The sequence below is a fragment of the Aotus nancymaae genome, unplaced genomic scaffold, assembly GCF_030222135.1.
Source record: "Aotus nancymaae isolate 86718 unplaced genomic scaffold, 86718_ANA_hifiasm-v0.15.2.pri h1tg000003l, whole genome shotgun sequence".
NCBI lineage: Eukaryota > Metazoa > Chordata > Mammalia > Primates > Aotidae > Aotus > Aotus nancymaae.
This window is the reverse complement of record NW_026988414.1, coordinates 67,327,482-67,353,060: the sequence shown is the minus strand read 5'-3', so window position 1 is coordinate 67,353,060 and position 25,579 is coordinate 67,327,482. Positions and strand designations below refer to the sequence as shown.

Genomic DNA, 25,579 nt, shown 5'->3' with positions numbered 1-25,579 from the left:
GACACTTACATCCAGACGGTAAGTGTCCATTGCACTCCAGCCTGGGCGACAGAGCAAGACCCCGTCTTTAGAGAAAAAGATTTTAAAAACAAAAAAAGAATGTCACAGGAAATAAGAGCTTAATAAGTATAGTGCCCATTTTTATCCCTCCATATTTACTTTTGGACTTTTCAATGTGTACATGGATCTGCATCCAGAGCCTCTAAGATCCTCATTTGTTTTGTCTCATTCTGTCTATTCCTGGGAATCTACCCCAATAAACAGCGAGCAGTGTGGACACATTTCATGTACAGGGATGCTTCTTAAAAGTAGAACGTTGAGGCCAGGTGCAGTGGCTCATGCCTATAGTCTCAGCACTTTGGGAGGTGGAGGTGGGTGGATGGCTTGAGCCCAGGAGTTTGAGACCAGCCTGGGCAACATAGCAAGACCCAGTCTCTAGGAAAAATACAAAAATTAGCCAGCATGGCGATGCACACCTATAGTCCCAACTACTTGGGATGCTGAGGTGGGAGGATCACTTGAGCCTGGGAGGTTGAGGCTGCGGTGAACCAAGATCATGCCACAGCACACCAGCCTGGGTGACAGAGTAAGATCTTATTTCAAAAAAAAAAAAGGTAGAAAGTTGGAACCACCTACATGTCCAATATAAAAGGATAATAAAATATGTTTATGTTCATATGATAAACTATTATACAGGCATAAAAATCATGCTTTTGAAACATATTCCATGTCTTATTAAATCTAATTCAATCGATTATAAAACGGACCATTATTCTACATTCCTCTAGGAAAAAAATGTAGTAATTAACTATGACATGTTTTCAATTGAAGATATATCCAATCAGAGATGAAAAATGTGAACTATTATAATCAGTAAAATATGGTATAGATAATACAATAGGGAAATGCTCCTGACACAATGTTGTAATATCAAAGGCAAAAGGTAGGAAATTGTTATATACACTCAGAGGGAAAAAACAAACAAGTGAAAGGAAAACACCAAAATGCAAAGGGTGGTATCTTGTGAGGGTAGGATCAAGTGTGATTTCAAAATTTCATCTTTACACTTTTCTGATTTTTCAAATTTTCTAGAATAAACATACATCATTTTTATAACCTGAAATAGACATTGTTATTTTTTTAAAATATATGTATATAAACGGATACAGTGGAACAAGAGAATCACGGAGCATGTTATTCCAGACTCTGCATTCTTCTCTTCCGCCGTCTCCAACATGCGTGTACATACACAGCGCTGGTTCCCATGAGTCATGCTCAGTGGCTCAGTGGTGGGACGCATTCTCTCATGTTGATGAACCGAAGTTGGATTAGCTTAGTTGTTTAGCACGTGAAATGATTCCCAATTGTTTTGCTAACACAAACAAAGCTTTGTACAGAGTACTTCTTTTTATTTTCCCCCTGGGATTCTTTCCTTGGCTGATTCCAGGGTGTGGACTGGAAGGTGCTACCTGCCATCAGCTCTGGGTGTTAGTTCACATCTCTGTGAGTGGGAGTCAAGGGACAGTGTGGTGTCTAAGGTTCGTTTCCATGCTGATGCTGTTTCTCTCTGTGAATATTCTGGACTGGCCTAATGCCCTGTTCGCCTCCCAAACCTGCCTCACAGAAATGGAAATTATTTGACTGGGCCTCAGAGTACCATGCTCTGCAAGGTGATAACTTATTTTAATAAGTGAAATCAACACATCAGTGCCTTGGGAGGAACATATACTCAGGTATAGAATGTAGACGTGGGATCTAGTCTGAGACCAGGTTTCTACACATTTAAATGCACAGGATGCTGGAGGAGGGGCTTGGGGATGGAAGGATGGGAGAATGGCAGGGGATAGACGATGTATGAGGGAGGAGATGTGAGCAGAAGAGCAAGGAGTCTGCTGTTCCTGGAACAAGGGAGTCTGGAGATCAGGGAGGAAGACAAGCCTCGGGCCAGGCAACAAGGGGTCTTAGATGTTAAATTGGGGGGTAAATTGTAACAGGATGCATGCAAGGCCTAAGCCAGCCCCCAACCCTTCACTAGGTCTTGAGGACAGTGCAGAAGTTCAGGGCAGGGAGTGGTTCAGCCATTTGCTTTGTAAACTAGTCGCTGGAGAAGCTGTCCCATCCTATGAAGCCTTAGCTCCTCTTCTGGGCTGCGTCCATTGACATTTAGTGAGGGCCGCTGACACTGGGACCAGGGGGCTGCAGGGTCCCTGAGGATAGGGCCCCTTTCCCCAAGATCTCTGCGTCGTTCAATGCTACTAACTAAGAGAAGCTCAGTGATATTCACCTAGTTAATTCTGAATAACACACAGAATCATCACTACATCCATTTTCTCTCTGAGCCTGAGTTTCTGGCTAGGTTTTATCAAGAGAATGGGAGTAGGTAGAGGGGAGAGGCTGGATGCACAATTACAAGCCCCCTAGGGATGGGCTAGCTGGCCAGTGGGGATGATTCCTGCGGATTCCAGGTCAAGCTAGTGTACTGAACCGGACCACTACTCCATCCCACCAGCCTGCCATCACAGTCAGTGACATGGCCCCAAAGGGCCATCCCAGGCTGCTGTACAATAGAAAGCAGCCCTCCAGTCCCAGGGCATGGGCTGACCCTGGGCAGCCAGAGCAACGGCCTTCTATCAGCAGCTTTTATGCCTTTGGTTAAGTCACAGGACGTCCTGGGAAAAGGATGGCAGTGAGGGAGCAGTGGGGAGGGGACAGCAGGCTCAGGCCTGGCAGTGGAAGGAGCTGGGAGACCAGCAGCAAAGAGGAGATGAAAACCCCATTTACTCCCCCAACTGCAAGGAAGATGCGAATTTGGGAAGGAAGGCCCCTGCCCTGGAGCTCAGACATTTTCCTTCCTCTTCCTTTCTACCCAGGTCTGAGTCAGAAGCTCATTTCCTCACACCTAGATGCTTGATGTGGACCACAAACTAATGCCCTGCCCCAAAGCCTGCACAGCTATGGCCCTCTTCTTAAATACAGGCCCTGCTGGGAGAAATAAGATGGTCACGAACAGCCTGGTGTGACTCAGTTCACCAGATCCTCTTTTCCTTTGCCGGATAAGGCTCAGACAGGGAACAGTGGGGGAGAACAAATTCTCTTGACAGCAAATGTGTCCCCTTTAGGTGACCATCCTCCCGACCAGGCCCCATGCTCATGTTGTGCTTGTCACCTGCAATCCTTTTCCCTCTCCCTGCCCATCTGCCTGACCCAAATCCCAGCCATCCCCAGAGGCCCAGTTCCAGTGCTGCTCCTTCCTGGCACCCAGTGCACTGTGCAGGCAGCCAGGGGCCCTGGCCTCAGCATTTCGCCATGCGCATGGCTTCTAATTGCAAGTCGATTTCCTCTCTGCTGCCCCTTGAGGATAGGGTCTGAGTTCGAGTGTTCATTATCTCTGTCTCTCTCTGTTCCCAGTACCCAGTGGAAGTTTTGGTAAATACTTGTTGAATGGGTGGATGGAGGCTGAAATAGCAAATGCAGTGGAAGGGAGTGATGATGCGGAATTTCAAGTCCCCTCCTGGAGCCCCATAACTCTTCAAAGCCAGCTGTGGGAAGCCTGAGAAAGGGCATTCATGAGTCTGGGCAGGGGAGGGGCCGAGAACAAAGCCATGAGGCTCCAACCATTCAGGACTCAGGAATTCTGGTTCATGAGGAGTTCCCTCCCTAGGAGAGGAGGAACTGGGAAGAAGAGGGGAGTACGTTCCCTGACCCTTAGGTCTCTCATCATTCTCCAACAGATCCCTTCACTGCACAGAGCCAAGTCCTTGAAAAACAGAATGTCCCCTAACACACACTCACGCACGTGTGCACACTCACACAGAGCAATACCAGGAAGTGGCTAGGGGCTCCCTGGGGGAGACAGCTGGGCTCTCAGCCAGCCAGTGGGTCAGCTCGGGCTGCCTGGCCTGGCCAGGGGAGTTGTTCTTCAGGCCGAAGTCCTCCGGGGGACAGTGTAGGGGAGAGAGAACCTGCCTTGCTGGCCCTTCTCCCAGGAGGCCTGGAAACTATAGCCACCAGTGTTCAGGGCTGGACTGGCCATGCACAGCCAGCCACAGGAGGCCAAGCCCTGAGTCCTTCACCCTGGGCCCCTGCCTAGCTCTTCAGAAAGGAAGCCTCTGGGCCTGCAGTGGCCGTGCTCAGGCCCCCAGGTCTGGTTTGGGTTGCCTAAGTGCAAGACAAGGAAACCTGGCCCCAGAGGTAGGTAGCAGGAAAGGTGGGGTATGTCCTTTCACACTGGTGGCATTTCACCAGTGTGAAAGGACATAACCCTTTGCAAAGCTGTATAGTCTGGCAACTGCAGCTAAGCCCATGCAGACCCCTCTCTCCCACTCACTCCCAAGGCCCTGTTTCATGAGGTGCAACGCCCAAGGGCATGTGATTTTGACTGGAAGATAATAAAGGCCTGGGGGTCTTGCTGCATGGCATTTGTTCCTGGAGTCCTGGTCTGACCTCTCTTAGAGAGGAGTGAAAATGAGAGCTAAAGAGGCCTTTTTTTTTTTTTTGAGATAGGATCTTACTCTGTCACCCAGGCTGGAATGCAGTAACACAATCATAGCTCACTTCAACCTCAAATTTCTGGACTCAAGCAATCCTCTCACCTCAGCCTTCCAAGTAGCTGGGACCACAAGCAAGCATCACCACACCATGCTGATTTTTAAATTTTTTGTAGAGATGGGGTCTCGCTATGTTGCCCAGGCTAGTCTCAAATTCCTGGCTTCAAGAGATCCTGCCACCTCCGTCTCCTAAAGTGTTGGGATCACAGGCATGGAGGCTCACGGTGGGGGTTAGGTCATAAGGGATCATACTTCCTCATTTATTGGAACACTTGCTCCTAGAGCCCCAAGTCATCATGTAAAACATCTGACTATTCTGAAGCTGCCATGCCATGAGGAAGCTCAAGCCATGCCGAGACACCATGTGTAGATGCTCCAGTCAACAGTCTCAGCCCAGTCCAGCCTTCAAGTCATCCCAGTCCAGGCAGCAAACATGAGTGTGAAGAAACTTCCAGATGATTCTAGTCCCTCTGACGTCTGAGTCACCCCTAGTCATTTAGGTCTTCCTAGCAGAAACCTTAGACATTGTGGAACAAAGACAAACTATCCCCTCTGTACCTGGCCCACCAAATCCACGAGGCCCCTTGCTAACCCCTCCACCTACTTCAAAAGCCCAATATCTATCTCAAGCCTGGTGAGCCAGGGAGAAATCTGGGGAAGACTCAAGCTGTTTTGAAAAGGCTCCTTCTCGTAGTGCCCTCTAGCTTTGGGTGTGAAGGCTCTGACCAGCTGGCTCACCCCTTCCCTGGCTCCAAGTCAATCCACAGTCAATGGAGGATGTATTGAGCACCTAGGAAGTGCCTGCCCTGTGCCAACAGCTCCAGGGGTCCTGTAATGTCTTCCTTGTCCACCCCTCTGTGCTCAAGAAACCCATCCTCTACCTGGGGCTAGCAGAGGCTGACTGAAGATACCTGAGTAAACATAACTTCATGTTCAGTTATGCTCTGGATTTTTCTGTGCCTGTCCCAGTTTCAAATATTCTGCCCCACTCTACCCATGAGCTAGCAAAACATCCTCATCCTTTCAATGTTTCTGTATCCAAACTGTATTTTCTGCACGGCCTTTTCCACTCAGAAGCAGCTCAAAAATTCTCTCAGCTTATGTGCCAGAATTTAGGGTATGGAAAATGTTTAAAGAAAGCGCCTAACCAACAACTGTACCATTCAGTGCAACAGTGCAGGTACTTACACATCCCGTAAGTCATGCTGCCCACACGGAAGGCCCGATGCTGGGGGCCACAGGGACCATCAGTGCAGTGCTAGAGTCACTGGAATTATCCAGGGCCCTGAGAATAAATGCTGATGCCCAATCACAGCCCAGAGGCTATGATTCACTGGCCTGGAGGGATCTCCAGGTGACTCAGATATGGTTGCTTGGCTGAGCCCACCACCCTAACTCTCTTTGCCTGAGGTCATTCATGCTCTGGGCTTTAAACACCATCTACAAGCTGACGGCTCCGAAATTCCCACTCCCTGGGTCTAGGCCTCTTTTTTGACCTGCGGACCCTCCTTTTGGATTCTTGTAGTCACCTTTGACCTAACATGCTGGAACTAAACTACTGGTCTTTTCTCCACCCCAATCTGCTTCTGTACCACCATGACTTTCAGTAAACGAGGCTTTACCCACCCAGCTGCTCACCCTTAGAACCCAAGAGCCCTCTGTGACTCCTCCCAGCCCACAGCTAGGTCCCGTCCATTCTCCCTTCACTTCCCAGTCTCGAAACATCTGTACTTTCCAAATAACTTTTACACAGTGAACATCATGATATGCATAAAACGTTATGTCCCACCTTTTTCACTTAGCACGAATGTTTTCCCACATTGCCATATCATTTTAGTATTTTTTATATATATATATATTTTTTTTTTCAAACAGAGTTTCACTCTTGTTGCCCAGGCTGGAGTGCAATAGCACGATCTCAGCTCACCACAACCTCTGCCTCCCGGGTCCAAGAGATTCTCCTGCCTCAGTCTCCCGTGTAGCTGGGATTACAGGCATGCGCCACCATGCCCAGCTAATTTTGTATTTTTAGTAGAGACGTGGTTTCTCCATGTTGGTCAGGCTGGTCTCGAACTCTCGACTTCAGGTGATCCATCAGCCTCAGCCTCCCAAAGAGCTGGGATTACAGGAGTGAGCCACCGTGCCCCGCCCACTATTATAATTTTTAACGGTTGCAGAATATTCTATTGAATTATTGCTAAATTTACTCAGTCAGTCTCACACCATTAGGCCTTTATTTTGCCCCTAATGTTTCGTTGTTATAAATAATGCCGTGATGAGCATCTTGATGCATAGAGTTTTTCCCTGTCTTTGGATTATTTCCTTTGGACGGGTTCCCAGAAGCAGGATTACTAGGTCACAGGATATGGACATTTATATGGCTTGCGATGCCTGCTGCCAAACTGCTGTCCAAAAGGGTGATACTACTTTACTTTATGTGTCTATGATAATGGCTTATACAACTTTGGATGACACTGCTGTAGGACCCAGGACAGTGCCGGGCAGCTGGGAGATTGGAGTTTTTCTTTTCAAAACTCCTTAACACGTTGCTTAATTTTCTCGTAATTATTAAAGTAAAAAATGCACCACCTAGAAAGGCAACTTAATTTTCTCCTAATTATTAAAGTAAAAAATACACCATCTAGAAAGGCAAACATAAAAGTATAATTAAGTAAACAAAAGCACCCATAAGCCCACCTTTCCATAGGTTCTCAGAAGGTGTGATTTCTGATTGTTGGAATGCTGGGATGAGGAACTGGGGCTGAATTTACATAGAAGGGAGGTTGTTGTCTTTAATCGTAACTTATATAGAGTGAGGACTCCAGCCTTTCCAGAGTGGAGGACATGCACATATTCTAGCTACGCTGTTGAGATCAAATCACCTTTAAAAAAAATACATGGGCCGGGTGCGGTGGCTTATGCCTGTAATCCCAGCACTTTGGGAGGCCGAGGCGGGTGGATCACGAGGTCAAGAGATCGAGACCATCCTGGTCAACATGATGAAACCCTGTCTCTACTAAAAATACAAAAAATTAGCTGGGCACGGTGGCGCGTGCCTTAATCCCAGCTACTCAGGAGGCTGAGGCAGGAGAATTGCCTGAACCCAGGAGGCGGAGGTTGCGGTGAGCCGAGATCGCGCCATTGCACTCCAGCCTGGGTAACGAGTGAAACTCCGTCTCAAAAAAAAATACACAACTTTTTAATTTCCTGGTATGAAATTCTGCTTAGGATTGGCAAGGCATTCTTAGGGCTATTCTCAGTGACAGCCCTGTCTCCAAACACACAGGGGGTTAGGGCTTCAACATATGAATTAGGGGGATATAATTCAGCCCACAGCACCATGTCACCCTAACTCTACCCTGAACTCACAGACTCCTTGACATCTGCTGATGACCTTGCACTGTTGCTGCAGTCTGTCCTCCACGAAGCCTCTTCTGTCTCATGCCTCACTTTCACTCATCTGTGCATACCCTCCCATCCGTCCACTCATTCATTCATTCAATGCATTTATTTATTTGGCAACACGGTCATCCAGCAACTAGTTTAGTAAGCACCTACTGCGACCAGGCATTGTGTTAGCCCTGGGACTTCAATGGTGCACAAGACACAGCGGACAATTCTGCATCCTAACTCCAGCCAACCTGCTCACTTCTTTCTCCATCTGTCTTACTCTCTCACCCCAGGCAGCCAATGTCTCTCACCTCCTATCCTAACAGATCCGTGACAGACCCCTCCTTGAGCAGGAGGCTCTTTGACACCTTCCTGATCAAGGGAAACAGATGGTGTTAAGCCACTGTGGCAGCTGTTTCTAAGCAAGGGATTGCAAAGCTGCGTGTCCACCCCCTGCCCCAAGAAAAGAGAATTATACATACCCCAACAAGGGGAACACGTGTGCTTGCAAGATTCGTATAGGCAGTCCCTCTTTGCCCAGGAAACCGGCTTGCTTCCATGAGACATTCTGCTTCTTAGTGTTCTCAGAGGGGAAGAAGGTGGGTGTTGCACGTTGCACAGAACCTCCTTCACTGAACTAGAGAGCTATGAAACTCATAGTCACACCTCGCATTTACCATCTCTGCCTCAAGGGGGGCAATGAAAGGAAGGGAAACCCCAAAGCAGGCAGAGCTATGAGGCTCCCACCAGCCAGGCTGATCAGAGCCCTGGGAACCGTGGAGGTTACAGCTGGATCCTGTTTAACATAGTACACTGTAGGGAGAGGCGGTGAAAGACACAGCGAGAGCCCTTTTTGTTCACCTCTCTTAGTGGCCTAACATTTCCATATCAGAGTGAATTACAACCTGTAGGTAAAGTGTGTATGTGTGTGTGTGTGTGTGTGTGATCAGCCCCTAATTTGGGCTGGACCAGATATCTCAATCATGGCAAAAACCCTTCCTCTCTCTCACTTGTTCCCTTCCATAGTACCAAGAGTGTTTTTAAAAAAATTATTTTCTACATATAAAAAAATACATGTCAGAGTGGTTATTTATTTATTTATTTTGGGATGGAGTTTCGCTCTTGTTGCCCAGGCTGGAATGCAATGGCGCGATCTCGGCTCACCACAACCTCTGCTTTCTGAGTACAAGCAATTCTCTTTCCTCAGTCTCCCGAGTAGCTGAGATTACAGGTATGCGTCACCACGCCTGGCTGATTTTGTATTTTTAGTATAGATGGGTTTCTCCCTGTTGGTCAGGCTGGTCTCGAACTCCCAACCTCAGGTGATCTGCCTGCCTCGGCCTCCCAAAGTGCTGGGATTACAGGCATGAGCCACCGTGCCCGGCCCAGAGTGGTCTTTTAACACATAAACCTGTTGTCAATTAGTCGACTGAATAAAGTGTAAAACAATTATTGACTGAATAAGCCAGTCAAAAGTTCCTTCCACCCCCACTTCAGGAGCAAGTCCATGGTCCTTACAAATGAGATTATGATGGCTGCTGTGGTTTGAATGTGTCTCCACCAGAACTCAGGTGGTGCCAACGTGATGGTATTCAGAGGCAGGTCCTTGAAGAGGTGATTAGGCCATGAGGGCTCCTCCCTGGTGAATGGGATTAAGGCCCTTATTTAAAAAGCGTTCTGCCTTCCGCCACGTCTGGACACAGTGTTCCTCCTCTCTGAATGGTGAAGCCTTGCCAAACAAACCAACTTGCTGGTGCCTTGATCTTGGACTTCCCAAGCTCCAGAGCTGTGAGAAATCAATTTCTGTTGTTTATAAACGGCTCAGGTGTTTTATTACTAGCAGCACAGAGGGACTAAGACAATGGCCCTCCCTGGCCTGGGCCCCACCCCGCACAACTAAGTAAGCCCCAGATGCACTCAACTTCTTTCTGCTCCTCAAAGGCCTCATTTCTTCTCCAACCTTTGCACACACAGCCATTCCCTCGACCTCAGCCATACTTCCTAGCTGTTCCCTGGCCAAATCCTTCTCTTCCTTCACATCTCTGCTTCCAGACGACCCCCAGAGCAGGCCTTCCAATGCTCTGACACTGTGTGGCTGCTCCTCCTCCAGGCCCCCACAGGCATCCTCATCCTAGCACTCCTCACACCGTGCACTAATGGCTGCGCTCCCTACCTCACACCACTTTTGACTGTAAGCTTCAAGTGGCCAAGACCTCTGCCACACTCACCGTTTTATCTTCAGTGCCTATTGAAAGGCACAGCACCTGACAATGCTCAGAGGATGCTGGCTGAATGAGACCCAGGGACAGGTCAGACCCTCAGTCTCCCAGTGCTGTCACCCCATCCTGTCCCTGCCAGCCACCCTGGAGCTCAGGGGAAGTATCTCAACCACCTTTACATCCCAGGGCCTGGCACAGAGCTTAGCACTCAAGCCAAGAAATGTTCAAGAAACGTTTGCTGCACTAAGGGGAGTGGGTGTGGAGGAGCCAGGAGAGAATGCAGCTTTCTGGACAGCTTTTCAATCGCTGCCTCCGCCTGTCGACCATTCACACACCCACAAAACCTGCATGCCACCCTGTCCCTGTCGAAGGAGGCACACACCACAGAAGTGTCCCTGCCTTAAAGCCTGGCTAGGAGGTGTCCTGTCCCTTTTAATTAAAAGTCAGACAGGCAGCCTCCTCCCTACTCATTCCTCTCTCTCCGGTCATTTCTAGAAACCGAGAATCAGCAGGACAGCTGTGAAGGAGGTGTTGTGGTTGTGGGGAAATGGCTGGGTTTGCATCTCTCCCTCCTCACCTCCCTCCCTCGCTACATGTCTCCCTGTGGGGGATCAGGCTGAGGGGCTCAAGGGCCAGGAAGCAGGAGGCTGGGCCAGGGCTCTCCCACTTCCTGTTTTCATTTCCTCCCATGTCCTTTTTTTCTCCACACCTTCCCCAAAGGCCTGGTTTTAGCGCATCCTCTCTTCCTTAGATAAGGAAGGCAAAGTGCCTGCCCCCTGGTCAGCACCCAAGGTCATAGTGGGCAGAAGGGTCTCTGAGGGCCCCAGAAGCCACATCCACAGAAAAGCCCCCCAGCCTGGGTCCGGGGGTGGGACCCAGTTCAGAGAGAGGCTGTTAACAAAGCCTCTTTGTCTTTCTAAGTCCTACACAGCCCCAGGTCCAGGGCCCCAGAGAGGAGGGCAGCGGGTGGTTATCCAGGCTGGAGGAGCTTGTCTGCTGGTGTGAAGGGAGCATAGTGTGTACTCAGGGAAGTCCACCCCCAGGCAGATTGTGCTGAAAAATGTCCCCGGATCACAAACCAAGCACAGTGGCAGAATGGGGCTGGGAAAGATGCGAACATTCAGGAAGGCTTCCTGGAGGAGGTGATGCTAGAGCCAGGCCTCCATAGAGGAGTGCAATTTTCACATTTTAGAAAGATTCGCAAATCAGGCAGCACTTTGGCTATTGGAATCTGTTGTGCTATGTGTGTGGTTTTTAGATGGAGCCTTGTTTGTTTGTTGAAGAAATCTTTGGCCAAGAGTAAGGCTGTGGGATCATCCATCTATGAGTATCTTTTATCCCTGAAGCACTGAGACAGACTGTAGGCTACATGCGGAAACTGTCTCTATTCCCTCTGCCAGCCCCGGGTCCCCTCCTGGAGGGGGCCTACGCCAAGCAGCAGGGACAGCAGCAACAGTGTACACCAAGGGGTGGGAGGGGCATGCCTCCTAGCCAGTCTCCAAGGACCCAGTTCATTAGGATGCATCCTTCGTTGCCATGGAGACCCCAGGGCCCACAGAGCCTGGCTAATAGTCCCTGAATTCATTCAGGCCTCAAGCACAATTAGACAAGATTAATTTTTGAGTCAGAGCATAATAAGACCTGGATGTCCGGAAAGTGTATGGCAGCCTCTCAGGGGAGGGCAGAGCCTGGGGAGGGTACACTACTGTCACGAGGTCACCAGGGCACTGCTTGGCTTGGGTGGGAGGTCTGAGAGGCAGTGGAGAGTGCGTTCCCTCCTTTAGAATTCTACAAGGGCAACCCAGATCTGTCTGGACAGCGTGGGGGTGGGGGTGGGGGCAATTGAAGAAAGGAAGGAAAAGCTCCCTCTATCTGTCCCAGGCCCTTGTGGGGACAGAGTTGGGTGGCTTTCTTCTGCACCCTCTGATGAATTTGCCAACAAATGCATCTCATATGGCTGAAGCTATGTTGCATGCACAGAACAGATTCTTATATCCGTGCAAAAAATATAAATACATCATTCAAAAATCTGTACTTGAACATCTACAGGGCCAGGCACGGCAGGAGCACGCAATGGGATCTGTGGCGTAACATGCTCCCTCCCACTCAGGGCATGGGCTCGCCCTCTGGCAGGGGAGACAAGACATGTTCAGATATAACGATCTCATCAGGGCAGTGGCATGAGAAGGATGGCGTCTGGAGCAAAGAGAGATCAGAGAAGGCTCTGTGGAGGAGGTGGCGTTTTGACTGGGCTTTGAAAGCAGGAATCAGACCTTTCAAGTGGAGAGGGAGCAGAAAAGCAGAGGTTGAGTTTGGGGGCAGCAAGCAGACCAGTGTCTGGTTTGGGCAGGGACCAGGGAGGTAAATGGTGACCAGAGAGTGAAGGCTTTGATGCCCAGCCAAGTGGCTTGGGCAGGGCTGAGACAAAGGATGGGGCGAGGGGCTCCAGGAGTACAGGCTGGTGGATCCCCTAACCCCCAGCCCCACTCCCCTAGTCCAGACCAGCCCCAGACCCAGCTTGGGCTTGTTCCCAGGATAGACTTACAGCATGGCTGCCCCCGCTCCCGTCCCTACCAGCTTCCCGCAAGCAGAGTCACTTTTCCACACCTCGGGAGGGTCTGGACAGAACAGAAACTTTCTTCTGGCAGCATTTCTGCACAAACCCCCAGATTTCTAAACAAAGTCCAGTTAGCAGATTAGCTCCTTGGTGCCCAGAAAAGAGATGGGAAGGCACAGAGGAGAGGCAGGTTTGCTGCAGAATTAAAAGTCCAGAGTAAGGAGCTAGGGAGATTGGGCTGCTGCAGAGGGGCGTTCAAGGCCAGGCAGGCTCCAGGGCAGGAACGGAGTCTGGAGACACGCATGCCTGAGCTCACCAAGGACTAGCCTCTCTAGGGTATGAACTCCTGCAGTCTCTCAGGTCGAGGCCTTTTTTAGAAAGCAGGCCTACTCTCTAGAGAAAATTGGACTGCTGCCCTCAGATCATTTTTTCCCCAGAAGGTTACTATTAGTAAAAATCACTGACCACGCATAATAGAGAAGCAGAGACAGCAAAACTTCCAGCTTGTCTCCACCCCCTACCAGCGCACACGCTCACGTGCACACACACAGCAGTTCTAGAAGGGTTTAGCCATGCTAAAATCCTAAAACCCACACAGCCTGGGCCAGGAACAGCTCAGTTCCCTGAGAGCTGGGACACCCCAATTCCAGCCAGACTACCCACCCTCTTCTCCAGGGGCTGCCTGCAGAGCCCGGGGCACCGAGCTTCAGCCTCTGTGGGATCTGATTTTCTGAAACAGTGAAAATGCTCTCAGAGCCAAGTCTATGGAGCAAGGTAGATGATGCAGGTGGTAGAGGGGGGCTGGATCTGAAACAGGTGGAGAAATCAGTGCCACCTCTTCCTCCTGGGTTCTCCGTCACCCTTGACTGTGCGGCGTGGTTCTCCACTGACTTCTAACTCACACCCACCCCCACAGCCTCATCAACTTCCAAAACAGCCCCCTGCCCCCTGCCTTCCTCTCAGCCCTCACTGGTTCTCCCTGGCCAGCGCAGGCCTCTCACCTGGACCACCACAGTGGCCCCCTAATGGGTCAGATGCCTCTGCACCCGCCAAGAGCAAAGGCTCTAACTCTGCAGGCCCCTGGGAGAGGGACAGGGACAGGAGCCACAGGCTGGACTTTTGCCTGGGTTTCCTTTCTGCCCTTGTTCACCACAGTAACTCTGGTGAAGACTCTGAGCTACGTAGCAGTGGAGGATTTTGTTTGCTTGGTCTTTTTTGTTTTTCGATGGGAGGGAAACAGAAATTAGGGAGACACGACTGGCTAAATGCAATGCTTTTGAGAAGCCAAACAGCCAGGCGGTTAACAGCATGGCCCCTGGAGTGCGTTGTGCATGCAAGAACCCTGGTTCCATTTCCATTTACTAGGTCTGTGACCTTGGGAATGCTGCTTAATCTGTTGGAGCCTCAGTTTCCCCATCTACGGAATGGGGATAATGGTAGAAGCCATCTCCCTGTGCTTCCTAGGTGTTGAAAGGGTGATACGAGATGCGTGTAAAACAATTAGGACCGCCCCTGGAACATGGAGAGCGCTGAATAAGCACTAGTGGTTCTGTCCTACTTGGTAGTATCTTGTTGCTGGTGAATTAAAATCCTACAGCACCTCCCCTCCCTGCCACCCCAAAACCAGGCCAGCCTGGAAAAGATGTGCCAGCAGCCAGGCGAGCAAAGCCACCTCTCTCTGTCATTTCTCCTTGACCCGAGAAGGCTATGCCTCTTAATTGCTGTTTGGTTTTATGCAATATGAAATGAGCAGGCCACCAATTCCCTGCAGGAAAAAAAAAATATATATATATGTATATATGCTTCTGCTCAAAATACTAATGAGGTTGGACTCAAGGTGAGGCTGGCAGAGGAAGGCGGTCCCTGAGGCCTTCCATGGAGCCCTGCTGGCCCTGCAGGAGGATGTGGCCCAGTTTGGAGCACCCTTGAGAAGGCAGGCAGGAGGAGGGCCACTGGGTGGGCTCTAGGGCCCCAGGTCAGGAGGCCAGAGCGGCTTGGGCGGCCCGTGGGAGGCGGCGTGGGGAGCGCTCTGCGGTGACGCGTGGCCATTTCTCCCCATGGGTTTGTGGATCCAGATGTTCTTCGAGGAGCTCCAGGAACACCCTGGCTGCTGTGTTGCTCCCCTCTCCTCCCACACCGTCCCCAAGGCCTTAAGATGCATCTTCCCTGTGCCCTCTGCCTCTGCCCTGGCTCCATCCTCATCTCCTCAACATGGCTGCTGGGCTCCAGGCCTCCAGCCGTATCCTCCGCCTCTCTGTCCTCCCGAACAGTAAGCCCTGAAGCATTAGAGAGCAGCCAGCACAGGCCAGCCTTATGGGAGCCAGAACCCAGCTTGCTCCTCACGCTCCTTTCCGAGCAGACCTGGCCTGCTCGCTGTACTTTCCGTGACAGGGAGGATCCTGCTAGAGCCTCAGACTTGCTTCTCTCTTGGCTGGAAAGATTCCCCCTAGATTCCATGGAGCTCCATCCCCCTTCATTCCACAGGGGCTCCCCTTCTCAGAACCACCCCCCACCCCCCATGCCCCTGTATTTTCCTTAAGCGCATTTCTACCACTTGACGTCAGGATATTCATGCATTTGTGTTCTGTCCCATCTCCCCACCCTCCCGAGCCTGGCCCTGAGGGCAGCGACTGTCCCAGCTTTATTCATGCATGTGGACTGACCCGTCACCTAGGGTCATGGGCATAGTGCATGCTTAATGAAGGTGTATCATGGTGGAATCTAATGGCTTGGTCACATCTCTTTCCTACAAAAGGCTCTTCGTGGATGGACTGATACACACGGGCCCAGGAATGGCGCCCCTGCACGGCTCCCACCTCCCCTCGCGCCACCCCCAAGCCCTTGTCACCTTTCTAACCTCTGATCCTCCACACTCAAACCTCACCCTCGTGGCTCGGAAGCACCCCAGGGAGTCGCTGCCCTGGCCTCTGCTCACGCTGCTCCTCCCCAACCTGGCTTCAGAGCCGCACTCCAACACCGCCTCCTTTCAGACACCCGCTCCGTCTCCCCGGGGTCCCTGGGAGTTTAGGACTCACATTCAACGCTGGGCCAATCGCTTCATCTGTATTTGTTTGCCCCTCTGCCTCCCAGGCAGAATTCAACTTCCTTAAGGGCCGGGAAGATTGGTCCCCTCTGTGTGTCACCTGAGCCAGCACAGAGCCTGGCATGGAGCAGGTGCTTAATGGATGGTATTTTGTCTTAAGATCTGGATTGGTCTAATGATAATAACTGTTATTAACTTTACCATTCATGAGGTCCACCATGGGAAACAGGAACAGCAAGCCAGTCACAGAGCTGAGAACAGAACCCACCCCTGGGAGAAAACTCTGAAGCCATGCCCAAGGGGCTGAACTGAGGGCAGGGGGTCCCAGTCCCCTAAGGGAGGACAGCAGATGATCTGAGGCCTGCTGCATGGCTCAGGGCATGGAGCCACAGGCTTCTACATCTGGCGATAAGGCGTATCCCACTGTCATGGGGAAGTGCTGCCTTGCTTCGCTGTCTGCAGCTCCCAGGGGTGTAAACTGGACATCCATGTCCCCCTTCCTGGGAGGAAATCCTGCCAGTGTTCTCAGGGACACGGGACAGCAGGGCTTAGCTGGAGGAGGAAAGAGGGAGGGGGGCCCTTTGTCTCAACCTGAGGCAGGGTAGGGGCCAGCTCAAGAGAGCACTCCCTCTGGCCTGACCCCACAAGTCACAGCTGAAACTGCCACTTGGCTGGCGACTCAGCCAGTTCTCTGTCCTTGAATGCTGCAGAGTTGGGACCTCTGCACGGTGCAATGCTTCCTAAACCCACTTTACTGCACGACTCATCTGACTCTCAAAATACTCTCGAGGGGCAGACAGAACTAGACTGACAGCTAGAACTGAGCTGACAGTTCCCTCTTTTCAGAATTGGAAAAAAAGATCCAGAGAGGTTAACAACTTGCCTGAGGTCACACAGCATGATAGAGGCAAAGCCCAGAATAGAAGCAAGGCTGAGATTTCAGTTATTATTTGGAGTTGCCAGGAAAGTATGTGCCGAAAAGCTTTCCTGGGACAGGAGAGGAGGTTGAGAGGGCTTTCTGTCCTCTCCAGGAATCCCACCCCTCTTCCTTCTGCAAGCACACAGGCTCTGTCTGGCTTCAGACCCAGAGAAATTCCATCTCTGCTCATTGGCTCGCAGACACAGGAAGTGGCCCGTTCCCCACGGCTTTTTCCCTGGAGGATGAGTTCAATAAACAGAGCCCCTTTCTCATCTTCCTGCATAAATATTGCAGAAGACAGAAACAAACAGATCTCCTTTTGATCTGCTGCTGGTTATTCAGAAATCAGGGCTCCTCTATCCCAAGCAGGGACCACCCCGCCCAAGGAATTAGTGTCCACCAGGCCATGAGAGATACAAGATAGCACGTTCCTGCCGGGGCTGCTCACCTGGGCTGGGGAACCTGGTGAGGGCTGGAGAACACAGCTCGGCTTGTACCAAAAGCGCTCCACCTACCCATCCACCCACTGCTTGCTGTTCCTTGAAATGGGAGGAAATAGTCTGCTCTATGTCTGCTATTCTTAGGATGCTTCAGTCACTGCTCCCCTGGACCATACTGCAGGGGACACCAGGTTCCTGCAGACAGGCACCGCCTATGGGGAAGAGGGCGCAGAGCCTTCCATGCCAGGTGAACCAGGGTTCTGGCTACAAACCTCAGCGATGTAGAGGGCCAATCCCCTGTAAGTCTCCCCCAACACCCCTTTTGTTTATTCATTCAGATGTTTATGGAGCACATTATTCTTGGATCCAGAACATTCAACAGCTCCCCATTGCCGACAGGATTCTAACTTCAGACCGTCATTTCCTGTGCCACCCAACCATGTCTCTTTGCTCAAGTCGTACTCCAGTTAGCCTATTTCCTCCCTTTCCCCGAACAAGACCTTCCCTTTCTTAAGTGTATTTTGTCCTTTTGCCTTTTCTCCACTTCTCTTCTCTCACCCTTCTCAGGTCAGGATGGCTCATGTACCACCTCCTCCATGAAGCCTTCCTTGACCTTCCCACCCTACAGTGGTCCTCACGGTGGGACCTTTGCGTGGTGCAATGCATCCTACACCCACTTTGCTGGCTCAGAGCAAACTCACAGCACAGCTCATCCGCCTCTGGAAATACCATCAAGGGGCAGACAAACTGGACTGATAGCTCTTTTCAGAGTAAAAAATAAAAATAAAAAACAGGCCAGGGGCAGTGGCTCACGCCTGTAATCCCAGCACTTTGGGAGGCCAAGGCAGGCAGATCACGAGGTCAAGAGATCGAGACCATCCTGGTCAACATGGTGAAACCCCGTCTCTACTAAAAATACAAAAATTAGCTGGGTGTGGTGGCGCGCGCCTGTAGTCCCAGCTACTCGGGAGGCTGAGGCAGGAGAATTGCTTGAACCTGGGAGGCAGAGGTGGCAGTGAACCGAGATCGTTCCACTGCACTCCAGCCTGGCACCTGGCGACGGAGCGACACTCTGTCTCAAAAAAAATAAAATAAAATAAGTCAGGTACAGTGGCTCACACCTGTAATCCCAGCACTTTGGGAGGCTGAGGCAGGTGGATCACCCAAGGTCAGGAGTTCCAGACCAGCCTGGCCAACGTGGTGAAACCCCATCTCTACTAAAAATCCAAGAAATTAGCTGGGCATGATGGCATCCCAGCTACTTGGAGAGGCTGAGGCAGGGAGAATCACTTGAACCCGGGAGGTAGAGGTTGCAGTGAGCTGAGATGGCACCATTGCACTCCAGCCTGGGCCACAGAGCAAGACTCCATCTCAAAAAAAAAAAAAAAAATACCCAGAGAGGGTTTTTCCCCTCCACCCTGTGCTCCCTTATAGCTTTCTGCCACTGCTACCCAGGAATTGCTCTTGTGACACTCTCATGTTGTAAAGTCTTATTGTTCCAGATCAGTCACAAATGTCCAGAGAAGGAGGCTCCAGACTGCATTTCAGCAAGTGTCTGAGGAGTAGGGCCACATCCAGGCCTGGCTGCTCCCAAATGGAAGCTCAGCTTTTAAGAAATGTGAATGCCTGGATCCCACCTCTCAGAAATTCTGATTCTGTTGTTCTGGGGGAAGGAGGACAGGGAGGACCAACTATTTAATTTGCAGGTCCCCTTTCTCAAACATTTTGAAGAATTTCAAGACAGTGACAAGAGAACATTAAACCAAATGTTGCACAGGTCACATGCCCATGGCTATGGTTTGCAAGTCTCTGCCAAAACTCATGTTGAAATGTAATTGCCAATGTAACAGTATTAAGACATGGGGCCTTTAAGAGGGGATTAGGTCATGAGAGCTCCACTCGCATGAATTAATTAATATGATTATCCTGGGAGTGGGCTCCTGATGAAAGAATGAGTTTGACCGGATTTCCTCTCTCTGTCTCACACACTCACTTACAATGCAGTGTCTCTGCCATGGGATGATCCTCACCAGATGCTGGTGCCATGCTCTTGGACTTCTCAGTCTCTAGAACCATGAGCCAAATAAACTGTTCTTTTTCTTTTTTTTTTTTTTTTTGAGACAGAGCCTCACTCTGTCACCCAGGCTGGAGAGCAATGGCGCGATCTCAGCTCACTGCAACCTCCGCCTCCCAGGTTCAAACGATTCTCTTGCCTCAGCCTCCTGAGTAGCTGGGACTACAGGCACGTGCCACCACGCCCAGCTAATTTAATAAACTGTTCTTTATGAACCACCCAGTCTGTGGCATTCTGTTATAGCAGCAGAAAATGGACTAAAACATACATGAAGCTGGCCCTAGAGACAGGCATTTAAACCTCACCAGGTAATTTGCAGCCAGGGCTGAGAACCACCACCATGGTCCCCATGAGCAATGAAGGTTCTGTGCTTCTGAGTTCCCATGACAGTACACAGACCAGAATACTGTACATTCTCTATATACTGTACAGTACACAGACCAGAGTCTCTATCTCTGTATGCCTGGGCTGGCTGGAGCACAAACAGATATTTGTAGAGTGAATGAATATATGAATAGATGCAAAGAGGTGGGACTTGAACCAGAAGGCTGGGAAGAGTCTTTTTTTCATTTATTTATTTTTAATTGAGATGTGAAATATACATAACATATCTACAGTGCACAAATCTGAAGTGTTCAGCTTGATGGACTTTTATGCATGTATGCATTCATGTAACCACCATCACTCCAGAAGGTTCCCTCATAACCTATCTCAGGTAATACTCTACCCCTATCGCCACTCCAGGTAACCACTAAAGAATGGATAGAATTCCATCAGATGAGGGCTCTCCCAATGAAATAGGCAGCATAAGCTCAGGTCGGGTATATCCGAGAGACATGAAAGACGCTGACTCACAAAATTCCCTTGTATGTACAAAGGGTTGGAATTTACACCCAATGTATGGAAATGAACAGAAAGCTTGAGCCTTCCTCCAAGTGGAAGCAAGCAAGCTGGCAGGACTCAGACTCTGGTCCTCAACCTCCAAGTCTCATGAACTTGTCACAGCTCTTGGCAGTCTGGAGAGCACGTGTGGTTGGAGGACACGGCGCAGAAGGAGGCACACTGGCTGCAGGGTCTGGGGACGCTGGAGAGGGAAGGGTGAAGCAGGGCCCAAGGCTGGGCAGCATCAGGGCATAAACTCACATCCATAAGCTCACTTCTGCACCCAGCCTCAAACCAGGTGAGGCAGTCCCCACCCAGAGGAGGAAGTGATCAACCCAAGATCACACAGCCTGGGAAGGTCAGAGCTGGAGTTTAGGCAGGAGCTCCCAAAACCCCATTCCAGTGCTCTTCTCGCCATGCTATAACCACGTTTTCCTAGAAGGAAACTTCTGGCCCTCTGTCCCCTTCTATGTTCTCAACCCTTAGATGCAACCATCTGGCAGCCCAGGCAGATGGGTAAGGCCCTTGCCATGGAGTGGTCCAGGCCAGGACGCCCTTCTTAGGGTAGAGTGTGGCAATGTGACACTCAGTTCTCAAGCACAGGGAGAGACCTTCAGGGAGTCTGGGCTGGAGGCTCAGAAACCCCTTCCCCACCTCATTGCACACAGGCTTTGAGAACGTCTACTCACCTCTCTGCCTCTAGGGCAACGCGGGTTGCGGCAGAGCACCCAAAGTGTAAATGGGATCACATCACTCCTTTGCTTAACACCCTCTAAGGCTCCCAGCATCACCACAGAATGAAGCTCAAGCTCCTTGGCTTGGCATCCGAAGCTCCCCACGGCCCCTGCCTGCCTGTCCCGCCTTGTTTCAACCACACGCAGAACCCCTCCCTTTCCAGCCCAGCAGCACCCACTGGTCTCTCCTAGAATAAGCCAAACGTGTTTCCCCTTCCATGCCTTTGTTCATGCTGCCCGCTCAACCTGGAATGCCTTTCCTGCCACTTCATCTGTCTCTGCCTACTCATCCTGGAAGACTGAGGGAAGATCTCTCCTTCCAGAAAGCTTCCTTGGCCTCCCCAGCCCTGTCTCTCACGGCTTCACAATTCTGTGCACATGTCCCTGTCTTTGCCGTTCCATGCCTCCACCCATCAGCCTCCCTTCCCCGACATGCCTGCAGCCATGTGTCCTGAGTGGCCTGTGTTCCCCCCTAGGGAGAGAGACTGCTTTGGTTCATCCCTGCACCCTCAGTGCCACTTAGGAGCTGGCACACAGGGGTCAGCAAATGTTTTTTGAATAAATCTCTGTCCTCACTTTATTTGCACAAGGGTAGGGGTGGGGAAGTCAGCCCTGCGCAGGAGAACCAGGCAGTCAGGGTGGAGAGGAACACAGAATAAGGTTGGCAGTCCTCCCCACTCCACACTCACTTCCCTGGCAAAACTGGCTCACTCACAGTAACCAGCTCTCCCGCCTCCTCACTTGGCTCTCAGGAAGGCCTCCTGCACCTCATTAGTTACTCCAGTGTTTTGTTCCCAGCAGGCTGGGCCCAGTCAATGACAACCACTTAGGGCATTATTACCCCTCCCAGGGGGATTGTATTTTAAGAGCACCTAAAAGACCCAAAGTCTACAGTGGGTTTTAAGCGAGGTGGAGGGGGAGGACATTTTAACCAGCTACCCACAGCACCCATGGCTGTCCAGTGCCACACCAGCTGGCCTGGAGCTCCCGCGTGTGCGTGGGGTGGTGCAGCCAGGGGTTACGGCCCAGTTTGCCCTTCTTGCTGTGAGAAGCAGGACATGCCATCCTCTCGGAGGCTGAAAAGTGGGGAGGACAGCAGAGTTATGGGGATGCCTGAGAGAACAGAAGTGCAGGGCTGGGCATGGGGGGAGCCTCCGGAGAGCCTTGTTGTCCCATTGTCCCCACTGCTTTTCAAAAGCAAAGGCCCATGGAGTTTGTGGCTCCCAGGCTGCTCCTGCACTCTGGTCCTGGGAGGGGGGTAGTGGTGCAGAGGGACAGCTTTGTTTGTGGCTCCTGAGCACCCCCTCCCCTTCCCCCGACCCGCTCTCCCTCCCTCCCTCCAAGCCAGAGTCCCAGGGAAATCTTGGCCAGGAGACTTCTCAAGCTGGTGATAAGGTCTGGCCAGAGGAAAGCTCTTAGCAACCCAGGCTCCCAACTCAGCGGCCCTTCTCATGGTTTCAGAGAAACAAAGGAGGGAAAGATCGCCGGCAGCCCAGTGTGCCAGGACGGTCAGCCTCCAGGAGGGAGAGTCGGGGGCCACGGGCCACTGTGGAGGCCGGGGGGCAGCCAGGCACATAGGGCACACACTGCCAGGCCTGGGCAGCCGCAGCCTGATGGTTGAGCAGAAAGGGCTCGGAAGTCGCTCCCTCTGCCTCTGCCACTGCCACAACCAGGCCTCTGGTTAGGGCCTTCCTAGCTGGTCACTTGGGGAGCCAAGTCTCTCCAACCGGGTGCCCCCTCCCATCTAGATTAAGTTCTCAAAGTCTCCTTTCTGGAACTTTCTCCCACTCCCCACTTTCTTATCAGTCCTTGGCCTGCCAACATCAGGCAACTATTAGAAGCCTAGAAAAAAACACAGAATTGAAAAACCCAACCTGAGTCTGCCAGTAACTTGGGGGAGCCCCACTCCCCACTCAGCCACGTCTTCCCTATGCCTCCTTGGGAAAACTTTCTGGGGCTTCAATTTTCTCCTCTGCAAAATGGGGGTGTCTACCGTACATCTTTAGAGTCCCTTCTGGCGCTAGCAGTCCACAGATCTTAATAGTAGAGATTTTGCCCAATCAGCAACAGGGAATGTTTTAGTCTTGCTCCAAATCCTGCCAAATCTTGTATGTCTATACCTGGTATTCCAAAAATCCACAACACATTCTTACTGGCATGCATAACCCTTTGATGAGTGCTGTGAAAGGTACTAAAAAGAATCAGACCTAATCTCCAGCTTCAGCAAGCTCACAAGTTAGGGAGCCAAGGACCACGCTCTTAAGCTAATCAGCAAACAACATGGCACATTAGGCCTTTACCTGCTGGATGATACCAGGGATCACGTGCTACAGGAGCTCCAAGGATTGGATCCGGACCCTGAAAAGGTCAGTTTAACAGGACAACTCAGGTCCTGAAACAGCCTCAATCCATAATAACTTGAATTTGTTCCCAGATTTTTTAATGACTAAGGCAGGAAGGCAGACTCACAGTCTCTAGAAGACAGATTTGTGATGATAAAGTTATTAGCTGGCCACTCAGGTATGTAGAAATCTCCTTTCCCAGAATTCTAGATTTCTCAGAATCCCAAATTTCCCCATGCATTTCTGCAAACTGGTCTTTCACCTGGAGGTCAGCAGGACAGGCATAACCTGCAACGTCTTCAAGAGTTAAATAAAAATCTCAGGAATTAAACCCTCTGTCGCCTTCCACCAACACCTTTCTTTCCATCAGCCGTTCCATGGCCTGGAAATTCCACCAGATTCCAGATTATAAAACCGTTAGTTCTGAAATCAAACTCAAGGTGTTTAAATGATTTGCTGCAAATGCCTCAACCTGGCAGAGGCTATTCCTTTCCATAAACCCAAGGGAAAAGCAGGTCTGAGCCCTGGGAGCATCGGGATGTATCTAGAGCAAAGATCAAGGTCATTTGACAGTGGGAACCTGGTCTCTGTGCCCAAGGACCCAGGTAGGACTGTGCTCTGGGACCCACCTTCCCTCGCCTTCCACAGGGAGCTCTGATCTACAGAGAGCCGGGATGAAACAAATCAAGGTTTGCATGCTTTATTTGGCTCACTTTTCAAATGAAAGCAGGACACCACATTTTTATAGCCAGATTATTTGTCCCAAGCATATTAAAACAGCCAAAATAGACAGAACAGGAAGAGAGAAAAGCAACTTTTCATCTGCACCAAACTAGCCTGACAGAGTAAAAACAGATAGAGGCTGTTTGTTCGGAAGAGATGAACTTTTCTCTTCCACCCACAGAGTATGAATCAATTCTGAAACGAGGACTACAGCAGGGGAGAAGTGGGCTCGCTATTGGAAGGAACTGCCTAAATCTGAGGATGAGGAAGAGGAAAGGAGGGGGCACAGATTAGACATCACAATAAACCATCTCCTGCCATGACATCCACAGAGCGCCTTATTTACATCTTTCCATGTTACTTACATATTAGAGCACCCTACAGAGACAGTCTACTAACTCCATTTTCACAGAGGCTCAGAGACATCCAGGGACTAGCCCAAGGTCACACGGTAAGGAGCAGAGGCAAGAGCAAGGCCGGGCTCTTCTGCCTACAAGTCCCGTGCTCTGGACCACATGTTTCAGGGTCATTCCCACCAGCCTGACAAAGTGGCAAGGCAGAAGGCCTGCATGGCAGGCTGGGTCCCTGCCTGGCTGTGGGAACACTGTAAAAGTTACCTTCTTTCCTTCCCTGGGCCTCCATTTTTGCAACCATAGAAAGGGGGATAATAATAGCACAGACTTCATAGGCTGTCATGAAGCTTACATGAATTAATACATATAAAAGATACTGTATATGCTTGGCATAAACCAAGCGCTCTGGCAGGGTTAGCTGCTTCTATTATTATTGTTGTTGTTATTATCTGTTGGTCCCTTGAAAGCAGGAACTTCGCACCTGGTGAAAGCCTGGGAACTGCCAACTAGTAAATTAGCAATTCTTTCTTATTTTGTCGAGAAGGAGTTTTGCTCTTGTTGCCCAGGCTGGAGTGCAATGGCACGGCTCACCACAACCTGCGCCTCCCAGGTTCAACTGGTTCTCCTGCCTCAGCCTCACGAGTAGCTGGGATTACAGGCATGCGCTCCCCACCACGCCCAACTAATTTTTTGTATTTTTAGTAGAGATGTGGTTTCTCCAGGTTGGTCAGGCTGGTCGCAAACTCCCGACCTCAGGTGATCTGCCTGCCTTGGCCTCCCAAAGTGCTGGGATTACAGGCGTGAGCCACCTTGCCCAGCCAGTATTTATTAAACTAATCTAAATTAAAATTAGGAATCATTCTTATATTCCTAAGAAGTGTAGAGTGCTATACAGGTGGAGGGCTGGCCCAGATGACCTCAGACATCTCCAGAGTTAAACACTGATCATGGAGGCATCCCAGGAATTAGCATGAGCACCAGCCGAGGGTGAGCCTCCACACACCACCACTCTGGGCAGCCAGAGCCTCCAGGGGTGGTAACATTTGTCTCATACAGCGGCCCGTAAGTGTAAGCCTGTGGCATGACCACCATGTAAAACATCCACCTTCACTGCGCTCAGGCAGAGAAGACACCAAACTGCAGACCCTTAGGGTTTTTTATTTGTTTTTTTAGAGATGGGGTCTCACTATGTTGCCCAGGCTGATCCTCCTGCCTCAGCCTCCTGAGTAGCTGAAACTACTAGTGTGAACTTTTAACACTTTAGAAAACGTGTGTGTGTGTATGTGTGTACATATCTCCCTATAGTTTAAAGACCAAGTCCCAATGTAGATAATAAGAAAGATTTAAAGACAAAAA

At 50.6% G+C, this 25,579-nt stretch overlaps 1 protein-coding gene across 6 annotated transcripts in view; it reads right to left on the bottom strand.

Annotated features, from left to right (window-relative positions):
- CORO2B (coronin 2B) overlaps positions 1-25,579 on the bottom strand; it is a 148,470-nt gene that overhangs the window by 112,747 nt on the left and 10,144 nt on the right. The window contains exon 1 of one of the 6 annotated variants that reach the window (XM_012451356.2): positions 23,106-23,518. The exons of 4 other annotated variants lie outside the window; for them this stretch is intronic. Coding sequence is in view for 1 of the 2 variants with exons in the window: in XM_012451350.3 (XP_012306773.1) it covers positions 8,420-8,497 (78 nt within the window). In the remaining variant the exon portion in view is untranslated. Of the gene's footprint in view, positions 1-8,419; positions 8,604-23,105; positions 23,519-25,579 lie in introns of those variants that run through there. One more of the 6 variants, XM_012451350.3, reaches the window with a different exon arrangement.